Below are 13,592 nucleotides of genomic sequence, written 5' to 3'. Positions count from 1 at the left end.
CCCTGTATACAATGTCCACCTTCTTCCTGCACTCCTCTGCTTCTTTGCGCTGTTGCTCCTTCTGTGCAGATCGCTCTTGTTCCCTTTGTAACTGAAGTGCTTTCTCTCTTTCCAAGCGTTCCCTTTCTCTGTACAAAAGAAAAACAAAGGCTATGTAACCAAGAAAAAAAATAGTCTCTAATGTGACAGACTGTAGGGCAGCGGAGCTGCCACTCACTTGTCAGCTCTGAGACGCTCCTGCTCCTTTTCAGCCGTAAGTTGCTTTTCACGCTCCAGTTCCGCCTGCTGCATATCTGCAGTTCTTTTCGCCTCTGCAAGCTTTCTTTGCCTTTCCTGTTCCTCCTCGTCCCTCTTTTTCTGAAGTTGTTCCTGGTGTCTACGCTCCTCTTCTTCCTACAAAAGTAAAATATAGATCAATTGCTGCTAGTGAGATTATAAACATCCGAAAAGTCTCAGCTTCCATCAATGACCGGCTGTTAGCCTTTACAATCAAACACACCAGCTGTTTAGCTTTCTGTTTCCGACCGTCGTCCTCTTGTCGCCTCCTGCTCTCTACCTCCTCTTGTTTTCTGGCTGCTAATTTCTTTTTGGCCTTCTCCTCGGCCAATCTGTCCTCCCGCACCTGTAAGTTAGGACAAAGTGAAATGTGACTGCATATTAAATGTCCAGTGCCTTAGGGGTGCTTCACACATAGCGAGATCGCTACCGAAATCGCTGCTACGGCACGGTTTTGGTGACGCAACAGTGACCTCATTAGCGATCTCGCTGTGTGTGACACTGAGCAGCGATCTGGCCCCTGCTGTGAGATCGCTGCTCGTTACACACAGCCCTGGTTCGTTTACTTCAAAGGTGCTCTCCCACTGTGACACACAGATCGCTGTGTGTGACAGCGAGAGAGCGACGAAATGAAGCGAGCAGGGAGCAGGAGCCGGCATCTGCGGTAAGCTGTAACCAGGGTAAACATCGGGTAACCAAGGTGGTTACCCGATATTTACCTTAGTTACCAGCCTCCGCAGCTCTCACGCTGCCTGTGCTGCCAGCTCCGGCTCTCTGCACATGTAGCTGCAGTACACATCGGGTTAATTAACCCGATGTGTACTGTAGCTAGGAGAGCAAGGAGCCAGCGCTAAGCAGTGTGCGCGGCTCCCTGCTCTCTGCACATGTAGCAATGTTATGATCGCTGCTGCGTCGCTGTGTTTGACAGCTAAGCAGCGATCATAACAGCGACTTACCAGGTCGCTGTTACGTCACAGAAAATGGTGACGTAACAGCGACGTCGTTGTCGCTGTCGCTATGTGTGAAGCACCCCTTAGACTGGGGAGAAACGTGAATACATTTAGGACTAGGTAGAAACATTTGTTTTTTTGGCTTTCCTATACGATTTGCAGTGTAAGGGTAATGTCCACACTAAGACAGAACTACCGATACTATAAACCCACACAATGACACGGCAGGAGAAGGAAGCCAACTGCGGTATAGAGCCATATTAAGCGGTGCAACACCTCAGCAGAGAGGGGATCGCAGAAACTTCAACCAAAAAAGAAAAAAGGTGGCATTCACCATAAAACCGCTTATTTATTGAAAGATCCAGACATAAAGCAGAAGGATATAGGGGGCGTCAAAGATAACTGCAACCGTTTCACGCACACAGGCAGTTTGAGTCTGGACCAGACAAAACGCCTGTGTGCGCAAATCTGTCACCGTCGTCTGACATTTCCCCCCTACCTTTTCAAGTCTGGATCTTTCAATAAATAAGTTTTCATGGCGAGTGCCACCTTTTTCTCTTAGTTACAGTTTCGGTTTGGACGACCCTTTAAAGAACATTACCTTTTCACTCTTCTCATCTATTTGAGCAAATTTCTGCTCTATTTTCTTCTTTTTCTCTTCCTCTAATTGCTCCACTTTCTCCCGAGCCTGCAGGACCTTATGCCGACGCTCTTCCCTTCTCCTATATAGTATATATTTATGGAGAATTTTTTTAAACAAAAGTAACAGAGGCGCCAATATACCAGAAACACAAGTGTGTTAAGACAATGGTGGCTTAGAGTTACTCACAGCTTGAGTTCCTCCTGTTTGCGTTTCTTTCCTTGCTCTATTTTCTGCTGGCGCTGAAGCTCCGCCTCCTCCTTCTTGCGGAGAGCTTCCTGGCGCTGGCGTTCCTTTTCCTAAGAATATGCAAGAAGGTTGTCACTTATTACAATATAAACTTTCATAAAAAGAAGTCCAAACACCTACACCAGGCCTTGAGTTATCAGCACACCCATCACCTTGAAACAAAACCGATCACACACACACCATGACACCTTTAAGAGCTTACTTCTGTCTGGATAAACCAAAAGGGGAGGGGGGGGGGGAAGGTAAATGGTAATTTGCTATGTCAAAATAAACTGGGACAACTAACTGGAGATCGTATAAAAGAAAAAAAAAATGAAAGACAAACCAAAAAACTTAAACTCACTCCTCCACGAAACAAACTGTACATATGTTGCTGTATAAGAGCAAAGACTAGTTTTTAGAGGGAACCTGTCAAATGCAAAAACACATCTACTTGCAGATGTGAGGACATTTGTGCCATGTCAATAGAGTGGCAACAGTTAGCGCTACCTATGATCACTCCTTGGCACGCTGACAGTCTGCTCTGTCCACTTCTGTAGCAATGCCTCTCCGTTAAGGGGCCAGGGAAGTGATCACAGAATAGGGAGCAGTATATCAGCTCCCCGCACCTCTCCAGTGACAATACAACTTAATTTTCTCCTTGCAGCCACTGGTCTAATATTGCCCGACACCATTTAAATGTTATTTGATTTTAGATTATCATTATATCTGCAGGTGAATAATTTTGGAGAAGACAGGTTGCCTTTAAAGTTGGTGGATTGCAAAAAAGAAGGATTTTTGTGTACTCACCGTAAAATCTTTGTCTGAGTCTTCATTGGGGGACACCGGACCATGGGTGTATGCTGCTGTGACTAGGAGGCTGACACTAAGACAAAAAAGGTTAGCTCCTCCCTAACAGTATACACCCTGAGCCGGAGGCGGACTTAAATCAGTTTAGTGCACAAGCAGTAGGAGGAGAACAAAAACACAACCATACATAAGTCAAGGTAATAACTTCAACAAAGTAGCCGTGCGACCCAAGTCCAGGGAACACGGGCCACTGAGGTAGACAGTCAATATGTAACAAAAACAAGCAGTGTGGGTGCTGTGTCCCCCAATGAAGACTCAGAGAAAGATTTTACAGCGAGTACACAAAAATCCTTCTTTCGTTTCATTGGGGGACACCGCACCATGGGACGTCCAAAAGCAGTCCCTGGGTGGGGAGCGGCAAGCCCCGCGGATAGGAAGGAAAACGGCCTCCCTCAGCGGGCTTGCCCAAGAAATGAATGTACCCGCCTTGTACAGGTGTGCTACTGCCACCTGCAAAAGCTATTTTGCCAAGACTGGCCTCTGCCGATGCTTTGGTGTGAACCTGGTAGAAGTTGTTAAAGGAATGCAGACTAGACCAGGCGGCGGTGCTACGGACCTGGTCGGCCGACGTCTAATGCGTAAATCGGCCAAAAAGGTTCCCACTGCACTAGTTGAGTGCGCCTTTACTGCCCGTGGTGGAGATCTGGCCTTTATCCAAGAGGCCTCGGAAAAAGCGGAACGAATCCATCTGGCAATTGAGGCCCTGGGTACCAGCATGTCCCTCTTGGGTCCGGATGGGATGATGAACAGCACGACCGTTTTACGGGAAAGTGCGGTCCTGTAGGCACAGAGAGTGAGGGTCGCACCAGGTCCAGAGATGGAAGACCTTCTTGAGGCTGTGAGAAGGACCAGGGCCGGAGGACAGAGAAAACAAACTCCTCATTTGACTGGAATGGCGAGACTGCCCTAGGCAGAAGGGAGGGAGCCGGCCCGAGCACAACCTTGTCCTGGAGACAAATCCGAAAAGAAGGGAATTTTGTTTACTTACCGTAAATTCCTTTTCTTCTAGCTCCTATTGGGAGACCCAGACAATTGGGTGTATAGCTTCTGCCTCCGGAGGCCACACAAAGTATTACACTTTAAAAAGTGTAACCCCTCCCCTCTGCCTATACACCCTCCCGTGCATCACGGGCTCCTCAGTTTTGGTGCAAAAGCAAGAAGGAGGTAAACTTATAAATTGGTCTAAGGTAAATTCAATCCGAAGGATGTTCGGAGAACTGAACCATGAACCAAAAGAACAATTCAACATGAACAACATGTGTACACAAAAGAACAAACAGCCCGAAGGGAACAGGGGCGGGTGCTGGGTCTCCCAATAGGAGCTAGAAGAAAAGGAATTTACGGTAAGTAAACAAAAATCCCTTCTTTGGTCGCTCCATTGGGAGACCCAGACAATTGGGACGTCCAAAAGCAGTCCCTGGGTGGGTAAAAGAATACCCCGATAAAAAAGAGCCGAAAACGGCCCCCTCTTACAGGTGGGCAACCGCCGCCTGAAGGACTCGCCTACCTAGACTGGCATCTGCCGAAGCATAGGTATGCACCTGATAGTGTTTTGTGAAAGTGTGCAGACTAGACCAGGTAGCCGCCTGACACCTGTTGAGACGTAGCCCGGTGCCGCAATGCCCAGGACGCGCCCACGGCTCTGGTAGAATGGGCTTTCAGCCTTGAAGGAATCGGAAGCCCCGAAGAACGGTAGGCTTCAAAAATCGGTTCCTTGATCCACCGAGCCAAGGTCGACCTGGAAGCCTGCGACCCCTTACGCTGGCCAGCGACAAGGACAAAGAGCGCATCAGAACGGCGCAGTGGCGCCGTGCGAGACACGTAGAGCCGGAGTGCTCTCACTAGATCTAACAAGTGCAAATCCTTTTCACATTGGTGAACTGGATGAGGGCAAAATGAAGGTAAGGAGATATCCTGATTGAGATGAAACGGGGATACCACCTTAGGAAGGAATTCCGGGACCGGACGCAGAACCACCTTATCCTGGTGAAAAACCAGGAAGGGGGCTTTGCATGACAGCGCTGCAAGCTCCAATACTCTACGGAGCGATGTAACTGCCACTAGAAAAGCCACCTTCTGCGAAAGACGTGATAGAGAGACATCCCGCAGCGGCTCGAAAGGTGGTTTCTGAAGAGCCCTTAGAACCCTGTTAAGATCCCAGGGTTCCAGCGGCCGCTTGTAAGGTGGGACTATGTGGCAAACTCCCTGCAGGAACGTGCGAACCTGCGGAAGCCTGGCTAGACGTTTTTGAAAAAATACGGAAAGCGCCGATACTTGTCCCTTGAGAGAGCCGAGAGACAAACCCTTGTCCATTCCAGATTGAAGGAAGGAAAGAAAAGTGGGTAAGGCAAACGGCCAGGGGGTAAAACCCTTATCAGAGCACCAGGATAAGAAGATCCTCCAAGCCCTGTGATAGATCTTGGCGGACGTTGGTTTCCTGGCCTGTCTCATAGTGGCAATGACATCTTGAGATAACCCTGAGGACGCTAGGAGCCAGGACTCAATGGCCACACAGTCAGGTTGAGGGCCGCAGAATTCAGATGGAAAAATGGCCCTTGAGACAGCAAGTCTGGTCGGTCTGGGAGTGCCCACGGTTGACCCACCGTGAGGTGCCACAGATCCGGGTACCACGACCTCCTCGGCCAGTCTGGAGCGACGAGGATGGCGCGGCGGCAGTCGGACCTGATCTTGCGTAACACTCTGGGCAGCATTGCCAGAGGAGGAAATACATAAGGCAGTCGAAACTGCGACCAATCCTGAACTAATGCGTCTGCCGCCAGAGCTCTGTGATCCTGAGACCGTGCCATGAATGCCGGGACTTTGTTGTTGTGCCGAGACGCCATGAGATCGACGTCCGGCGTTCCCCAGCGGCAACAGATCTCTTGAAACACGTCCGGGTGAAGAGACCATTCCCCTGCGTCCATGCCCTGTCGACTGAGAAAGTCTGCTTCCCAGTTTTCTACGCCCGGGATGTGAACTGCGGAGATGGTGGAGGCTGTGGTCTCCGCCCACAGCAGAATCCGCCGAACTTCTTGGAAGGCTTGACGGCTGCGCGTGCCGCCCTGGTGGTTGATGTACGCGACCGCCGTGGCGTTGTCCGACTGTATGCGGATCTGCCTGCCCTCCAGCCACCGATGGAACGCCTTTAGGGCTAGATACACTGCCCTTATCTCCAGAACATTGATCTGAAGGGGGGACTCTGTCGGAGTCCAGGTTCCCTGAGCCCTGTGGTGGAGAAAAACCGCTCCCCACCCTGACAGACTCGCGTCCGTCGTGACCACAGCCCAGGATGGGGGCAGGAAGGATTTTCCCTTTGACAGAGAAGTGGGAAGAAGCCACCACTGAAGAGAGGTTTTGGCTGCCAGAGAAAGAGAAACGTTCCTGTCTAGGGACGTCGACCTCCTGTCCCATTTGCGGAGAATGTCCCATTGGAGTGGACGCAGATGAAACTGCGCAAAGGGGACTGCCTCCATTGCTGCCACCATCTTCCCCAGGAAGTGCATAAGGCGCCTCAAAGGGTGTGACTGTGCCCGAAGAAGAGAGTGCACCCCTGTCTGCAGCGAACGCTGTTTATCCAGCGGTAGCTTGACTATCGCTGAGAGAGTATGAAACTCCATCCCGAGGTAAGTCAGTGATTGGGTCGGAGTCAATTTTGACTTTGGGAAATTGATGATCCACCCGAACCTCTGGAGAGTCTCCAGAGCAACGGTCAGGCTGTGTTGACATGCCACCCGGGAGGGTGCCTTGACTAGGAGATCGTCTAAGTAAGGGATCACCGAGTGGCCCTGAGAGTGTAGGACTGCCACAACGGATGCCATGACCTTGGTGAAGACCCGTGGGGCTGTCGCCAGGCCGAAAGGCAGTGCCACAAACTGAAGGTGTTCGTCCCCGATGGCGAAACGCAGGAAGCGTTGATGCTCGGGTGCGATCGGCACGTGGAGATAAGCATCTTTGATGTCGATCGATGCTAGGAAGTCTCCTTGGGACATCGAAGCGATGACAGAGCGGAGAGATTCCATGCGAAACCGTCTGGTTCTCACGTGTCTGTTGAGCAATTTGAGGTCCAACACGGGACGGAATGATCCGTCCTTTTTTGGCACCACGAACAAGTTGGAGTAAAAACCGCGACCACGTTCCTGAAGGGGAACGGGGATCACAACTCCTTCTGTCTTCAGAGTGTTCTCCGCCTGAAAGAGTGCATCGGTTCGCTCGGGGGGCGGAGATGTTCTGAAGAAACGAGTCGGAGGACGAGAGCTGAACTCTATCCTGTAACCGTGAGAATGTCTCTCACCCATCGGTCTTGGACATGTGGCCACCAGGCGTCGCCAAAGCGGGAGAGCCTGCCACCGACCGAGGATGCGGCTTGGGGAGGCCGAAAGTCATGAGGAGGCCGCCTTGGAGACGGTGCCTCCGGCGGTCTTTGGAGGACGTGACTTAGACCGCCATGCATGAGAGTTCCTCTGGCCCTTCTGTGGCCTGTTGGACGAGGAGGATTGGGATCTGGCTGAGGGCCGAAAGGACCGAAACCTCGCTTGAATTTTACGTTGCTGAGGTCTGTTTGGTTTGGACTGGGGTAAGGACGAGTCCTTTCCCTTGGATTGCTTAATAATTTCATCCAAATCGCTCGCCAAACAATCGGTCGCCAGAAAATGGTAAACCGGTTAAGAACTTCTTGGAAGCAGAGTCTGCCTTCCATTCGCGTAGCCACATGGCCCTGCGGACTGCCACCGAATTGGCGGATGCTACCGCTGTACGGCTAGCCGAGTCCAGGACGGCATTCATGGCGTAGGATGAAAATACCGACGCCTGAGAAGTCAAAGACGCTACTTGCGGAGCAGAGGTACGTGTGACCGCATTAATCTCAGACAGACAAGCTGAGATAGCTTGGAGTGCCCACACGGCTGCAAAGGACGGGGCAAAAGACGCGCCTGTTGCTTCATAGATGGATTTCATTCGGAGCTCTATCTGCCTGTCAGTGGCATCCTTGAGCGATGAACCGTCAGCCACTGATACTACGGATCTAGCCGCCAGTCTAGAGACTGGAGGATCCACCTTGGGACATTGAGCCCAACCCTTAACTACGTCAGAGGGGAAGGGGTAACGTGTGTCATTAAGGCGCTTAGTAAAGCGCTTGTCCGGAAAAGCTCTGTGCTTCTGGACAGCATCTCTGAAGTTAGAGTGATCGAAAAAAGCACTCCGTGTACGCTTGGGAAACCTAAACTGGTGTTTCTCCTGCTGTGAAGCCGACTCCTCTACAAGTGGAGTTGGGGGAGAAAGATCTAGCACCTGGTTGATGGACGCTATAAGGTCATTTACTATGGCGTCCCCTTCAGGTGTATCAAGATTGAGAGCAACGTCAGGGTCAGAGCCCTGGGCTGCGACCTCCGCTTCATCCTCCAGAGAGTCCTCAAGCTGAGACCCCGAACAGCGTGATGAAGTCGGGGAAGATTCCCAGCGAGCCCGCTTAGCCGGTCTGGGACTGCGGTCCGTGCCGGAGTCCTCCACGTGATACCTAGGGGCCACCCCGGGAGCACGCTGCGGCGCAGACCGAGAGGGGCCTGGGGACGATGACCCCGCAGTGCCCGGGGCCTGTGTAAGGGCCGGTCTGGACTGCAAGACTTCTAGTATCTTAGCAGACCATTTGTCCATAGACTGAGCCATGGATTGTGAAAGTGACTCAGTTTCTCAGCTAAAACTGCTAACTCTGTCCCTGCCACCTGGACAGGGGAAGCCGGCGGTTCTACCTGAGCCGAGGGTCCCACCAGTGCCCAAGGCTCCGGCTGAGCGAGTGCCACAGGGCCAGAGCATTGCTCACAGTGAGGGTAGGTGGAACCTGCAGGTAGCATAGCCGCACAAGAGGTACAGGTTGCAAAATAACCCTGTGTCTTGGCACCCTTGCTCCTTGTGAACGACATGCTGTTGTCTCCTAGGAGAGTGATCACTGAGGGTATATAGCCAAAAGCAAAACAATGCGGCCGAACAGAGAAAATGTATACTATTATATTATATTATATAATATATATATATATATATATATATATATATATATATATATATATATATATATATATATATATATATATATATATATATATATATATATATATATATATATATATATATATACATATATACACACACACACATATATACACATATATACACACATATACACACATATACACACATATACACACATATACACACATATACACACATATACACACATATACACACATATACACACATATACACACATATACACACATATACACACATATACACACATATACACACATATACACACACACTTTGGCACCCTAGGGGGACCAGCACCGGGTGACCGGTGTGGCTTACCGACCGCCCAAAGCGGTGTGTGTCCACCAGATTCCCTGCCTCAGGTCTCCCAGAGCTGCAGCCAGAAGTCCTCCACCGGCAGAATGTGTTTAAAACATGGCTGCCGGCGTTCTCAGGGGAGGAGGGAGCCGTGGGCGGCGACTAATAAAGTGCGGGAATCTGGTGCCCCACAGTGATTAGTGAGGGGGGAGGAGGACACCTAAAGTGTGCTCCAGCCCTCACTGTCGACGTCAGATCGACCGTCCCACCCTTACCCCTGACTGGCAGGCCCGGGGGTGGGAGTTATGGCACTAGGCCGCATGAAGCCGGGGACTAAATTTAATACCGCGGCCGGCAAACAGGCGCGGTCGGCGCGGTAGTCCCGGTCGTCATAAAAATACAGCAGCCGCTGCAGCGTCTGAGACCAAGCGCTCCATGCACCGTCCCCAAGGGGACACAGAGTACCTTTAGATGCAGGGCCCTGTCCCTGATGATACCAAGTCTCCTGTCCGTCAGATTCCCACAGGGGCTGCGGAGGGAGCCCGGTCCCAGTGGATGGATGACCGGTTAGGATCCCACTTCCCCAGAGCCTCTAAGGGATGGGGAAGGAAAACGGCATGTGGCTCCAGCCTTTGTACCCGCAATGGGTACCTCAACCTTAACAGTACCGCCGACTCAGTGGGGTGAGAAGGGAGCATGCCGGGGGCCCTGTGGGGGTCCTCTTTTCTTCCATCCGATACAATCAGCAGCTGCTGCTGACTAAAATGGGAGCTCGAGTGAATGTGTGCCTCCTTCAACACAAAGCATAAAACTGAGGAGCCCGTGATGCACGGGAGGGTGTATAGGCAGAGGGGAGGGGTTACACTTTTTAAAGTGTAATACTTTGTGTGGCCTCCGGAGGCAGAAGCTATACACCCAATTGTCTGGGTCTCCCAATGGAGCGACAAAGAAAGGGTAAGTACCGAAAGACCCTTTAGCTCTGACGTACTTCGCAGAGAAGTGAAGGCAACGAGGAACACCACTCTTCCACAACCGGTGAGAAGGAAGGAATCTCGAACGGTGCAAACGGCGGACCTTGAAGCAAATCCAGCCCTAGCATAAGATCCCACAGTTCTAGTGGCCGACGATACGGCGGAGCTGGATGGACAAATCCCTGAATGAAGGCCTTGATCCGTGGACGAGAAGCGAGACACTTCTGAAACAGGATTGACAGAGCCGACACTTTGCTTTTTAAGTGTGGAGAATGTGAGAGTCGCATCTAGACCTGCCTTGATGGGAGGGAGAAGAGATGCTGTGTTCTTCAGACCACCGAAGGAAGAACGCTCCCCGTGCGGTAGTGGATTCTCACAGAAGATATAAACCTGATTGTCTGTATTAACTCTGTCGAAAAGCCTGCCTGAGGTATTACCCAGGATACAGTAGCCAGACTGTCAAATTTTAGGACCTCTGGGTTCTCGTAGGAGAGAAGAGAGAGAAAGCTCTCCAACAAGGAGCTGAACGGTCTGGAAGACGTCCCGGGAGGACAGGGTGGGTCCTGAAGAAGTTCCGCGAACCATGCTAGTCTGGGCCCCTCTGGAGCCATTAGAATGGCTGGAAATCCTGCCGCCCTGATGTTCTTAAGAACCTTCGGGATCAGGGGCCGCAGCGGAAAGAAGTACGGGGCCTGCACTGGGTCCTGCACTGGGTCCACACGTCGACCCCTAGCGGCAGGTGGTTGTGGTAGCCCGCGATGAACCATGGAACCTGCCAGTCGAATCGGGAGGTCATTAGGACCACCTTCGGAGTCCTTTATCTGCCGCCGATCTGGTTGAGGCTTTCCCTGTTGAGGGACAATTTGCTTGAAGCGAGGATTACCTGCCAGGAAGGCGTCTTAAATGTCCAGCGACGTCAGAACCTCACAGACTTCAAATGGATGTGAACACGGAGCGGAGGAACTCCATGCAAAATGCTCGAGGTCTCACAGACCTGCTAGAAAAACTCCGGGTCGAGGAGGGGGCGGACCGAGCCGACCCTCTTGGGGACAACAAGAGACTGCAATAAAAACCGCTGGAAAAGTTCTGATGGCGGGACTGTTGCCACAAGTCCAGAGTGGAGGAAAGACTCCATGAAGGAGAGGAAGCCACGGCCACGCACAGGAGACTCAGGAGGGCGAGAACGGAAAAAAAGTCGTGGCAATGAATCGAATCTATTTCGTAGTCTGAGACTGATCTCTCTGACCGAGGATCTGCTTCTAATTGGAGGTAGATCTGCTGGAGGGGGGCAGAAGCCCCCCACTAGACTGGCGCAGCTGTCTGCAGACCGGAAGTCATTTGGAGAAGCGGCGCTGAGACCTGGAAGTGGACCTCGTGGACTAGTGGGGACGCGAACGCCAGGAGGGATTGGGCATAAAAGACGGGGCCCCCTTGTCCCTCCGAGGGGAGGATGTTTTTTTGAGGATGAGGAGTTCCGGACGGCGTGGGCCGAAAATAGGGAAGAGTACACTTTTCTCCCGTAGCCTAGGAGATCAGTTGGACTAGCCTAGGTCCTAAAAGGCGCTCCCCTAAGACGGAAGGGAAGCCAGCTACCCTCAGAGCCAGATCCGCGTACCCGGTAATGAGCCTGAGGGCTCGGCGGATAGCTACAGTGTTGCAGGGACATGGGCCGCTCCATTGGCAGGCGCCAGGGCTGCGTAGCGAAGGTACTCACCCGCGAGTGTGATCTGCGAAGGGATGTTAGCCAGTTCCGGAACGGCAGAGAAGGCACAGAGTCCCTGCGCAGCATGTCCGTCCAGGACATAGCGGCTTCGCAACCCAACCAAGGCAAGGGCCGGGGAAGGGGAAGTTCCTGATTGCTCAAAGGCAGAGCGGGCCCACCTGTGAATGGTACGGTCTGTGGAGTCCCTGAGAGACGCACTGTTAGGAGTGAGAAGTTAGGCGGGAGCTGGCGGGCTGACCACAGGGGAGTCTGCCCATTCTTCTCGGAGCCCTTCAGAGAAGGAATAATGTAAAATAATGGACTTACCGCCGGTACATACCGTGACTGGCTGTTGCCTGTGGTCGCCTCGTCCGCTGAAAGGGGACATGGGTGCTCTGAAAAAAGAGACAGGATCTACCTGTATCCTCAGACTGATTCACAGCTTCTACCAGGCTATCCACCATGCGCCGAACATCAGCCGCTTGTACGGAATCCAGCAGAGGTGCTGCATCTGAATAATCACCCGGGAGGTCGGAGGACTCCAGGAAGGAGTGGTAGTCTGGACCTGGGGATGAGAGTGAAGCCTTGGAAGGCGCTGAAGACGAGACCTGGTGGGTCCGCTTCCGAGTAGCAGAGGACTGTGGGTCGGATCTCACTTCCTACTGAGGAGACTGCGCTAGGCCTGTGGACCGCTGAACGCACGACGGCAGGCGACGCACAGCTTGCACGATTGTCCGAGAGACCTCAGAGGGAACCGACGGACTGCGACAGGGGCGCCAACTAGCCTGGAGGGGGCGGAACGCAGGGCCCTGCAGGATCGGAGACTGCGTGGCGGCATCTGAGGCGTCGGGAGAGGAGTCCTGTGGATGCTACGGGTCTGCAGAGCAGCCAGAGCATAGCTGGACATCCTGACCTAGGGGAACTACACCAAGGCACGGGAAACTGTTTGGGTTGGGCGGAGCAGGATTATGCAAAGGTACTCTCGCTGGGACTGCTAGGCCGGAGACAGGAGAACGACTAAACTGTCGCTCATACATGAGGGTCATCTCCGTAGGAGCAAATCGTACCCAGATCCTGTGTGCTGCCTACCAGTCGGGAGAGAGGGATCCCGGTCACGCCGGAGCCAGGGAAATCAGGGCGCTGCTGCGTCATTGTTAGGAAAAGACAGGGTTGAGGCCCCACAGATAAATGATCTAAAAGGGGTTGTCTGGTACTAAGCATATCTACTTGTTTGCTAGGAGCAGTAGCCTTCCCCTGAGGGCGTTCCTGGTAATACAGTTCCTGTCAGATTCTGTCTATTTAAAAATATGAGAGAATCAAGAAACCAACATTAGGGCAATTAAATCCTAATGATACCCAGAGACCTGCAGACTCCAATAGGAGGCGGCATCTTGGCTGACGCACCGCAGAACGGTGCCATAGACATGCTGAAAGTGAGTCATGAAATTTTTTTTTTTTTTTTTTTTTTTTTTTACACTAAATTGTAGAAAAAAAACTTCTGGGGTTAAAAACAACATAAAACTGAGATTTTTCACCTAATTTGTGAATTCTACATGTATTATATCGTGAGTTGTCATACATCAGCAGTCCATCCACATGAAATCGATCCTGTGTGATTA

The 13,592-nt window shown here is 51.8% G+C and overlaps 1 protein-coding gene across 2 annotated transcripts in view; it reads right to left on the bottom strand.

Annotated features, from left to right (window-relative positions):
- The window catches only part of INCENP (inner centromere protein), a 193,053-nt gene that overhangs the window by 73,078 nt on the left and 106,383 nt on the right, over window positions 1-13,592 (bottom strand). For both annotated transcript variants that reach the window (XM_075325190.1, XM_075325189.1), the window contains exons 11-15: window positions 2,056-2,165; window positions 1,828-1,948; window positions 500-622; window positions 218-393; window positions 20-128 (exon numbers count right to left, since the gene is read on the bottom strand). In XM_075325190.1, the coding sequence (XP_075181305.1) occupies window positions 20-128; window positions 218-393; window positions 500-622; window positions 1,828-1,948; window positions 2,056-2,165 (639 nt within the window). The remainder of the gene's footprint in view (window positions 1-19; window positions 129-217; window positions 394-499; window positions 623-1,827; window positions 1,949-2,055; window positions 2,166-13,592) is intronic.

The sequence above is a fragment of the Anomaloglossus baeobatrachus genome, chromosome 10, assembly GCF_048569485.1.
Source record: "Anomaloglossus baeobatrachus isolate aAnoBae1 chromosome 10, aAnoBae1.hap1, whole genome shotgun sequence".
NCBI classification, from domain to species: domain Eukaryota; kingdom Metazoa; phylum Chordata; class Amphibia; order Anura; family Aromobatidae; genus Anomaloglossus; species Anomaloglossus baeobatrachus.
Note: the sequence above shows the minus strand (reverse complement) of the source record. Positions and strands in the feature narration are given on the sequence as shown.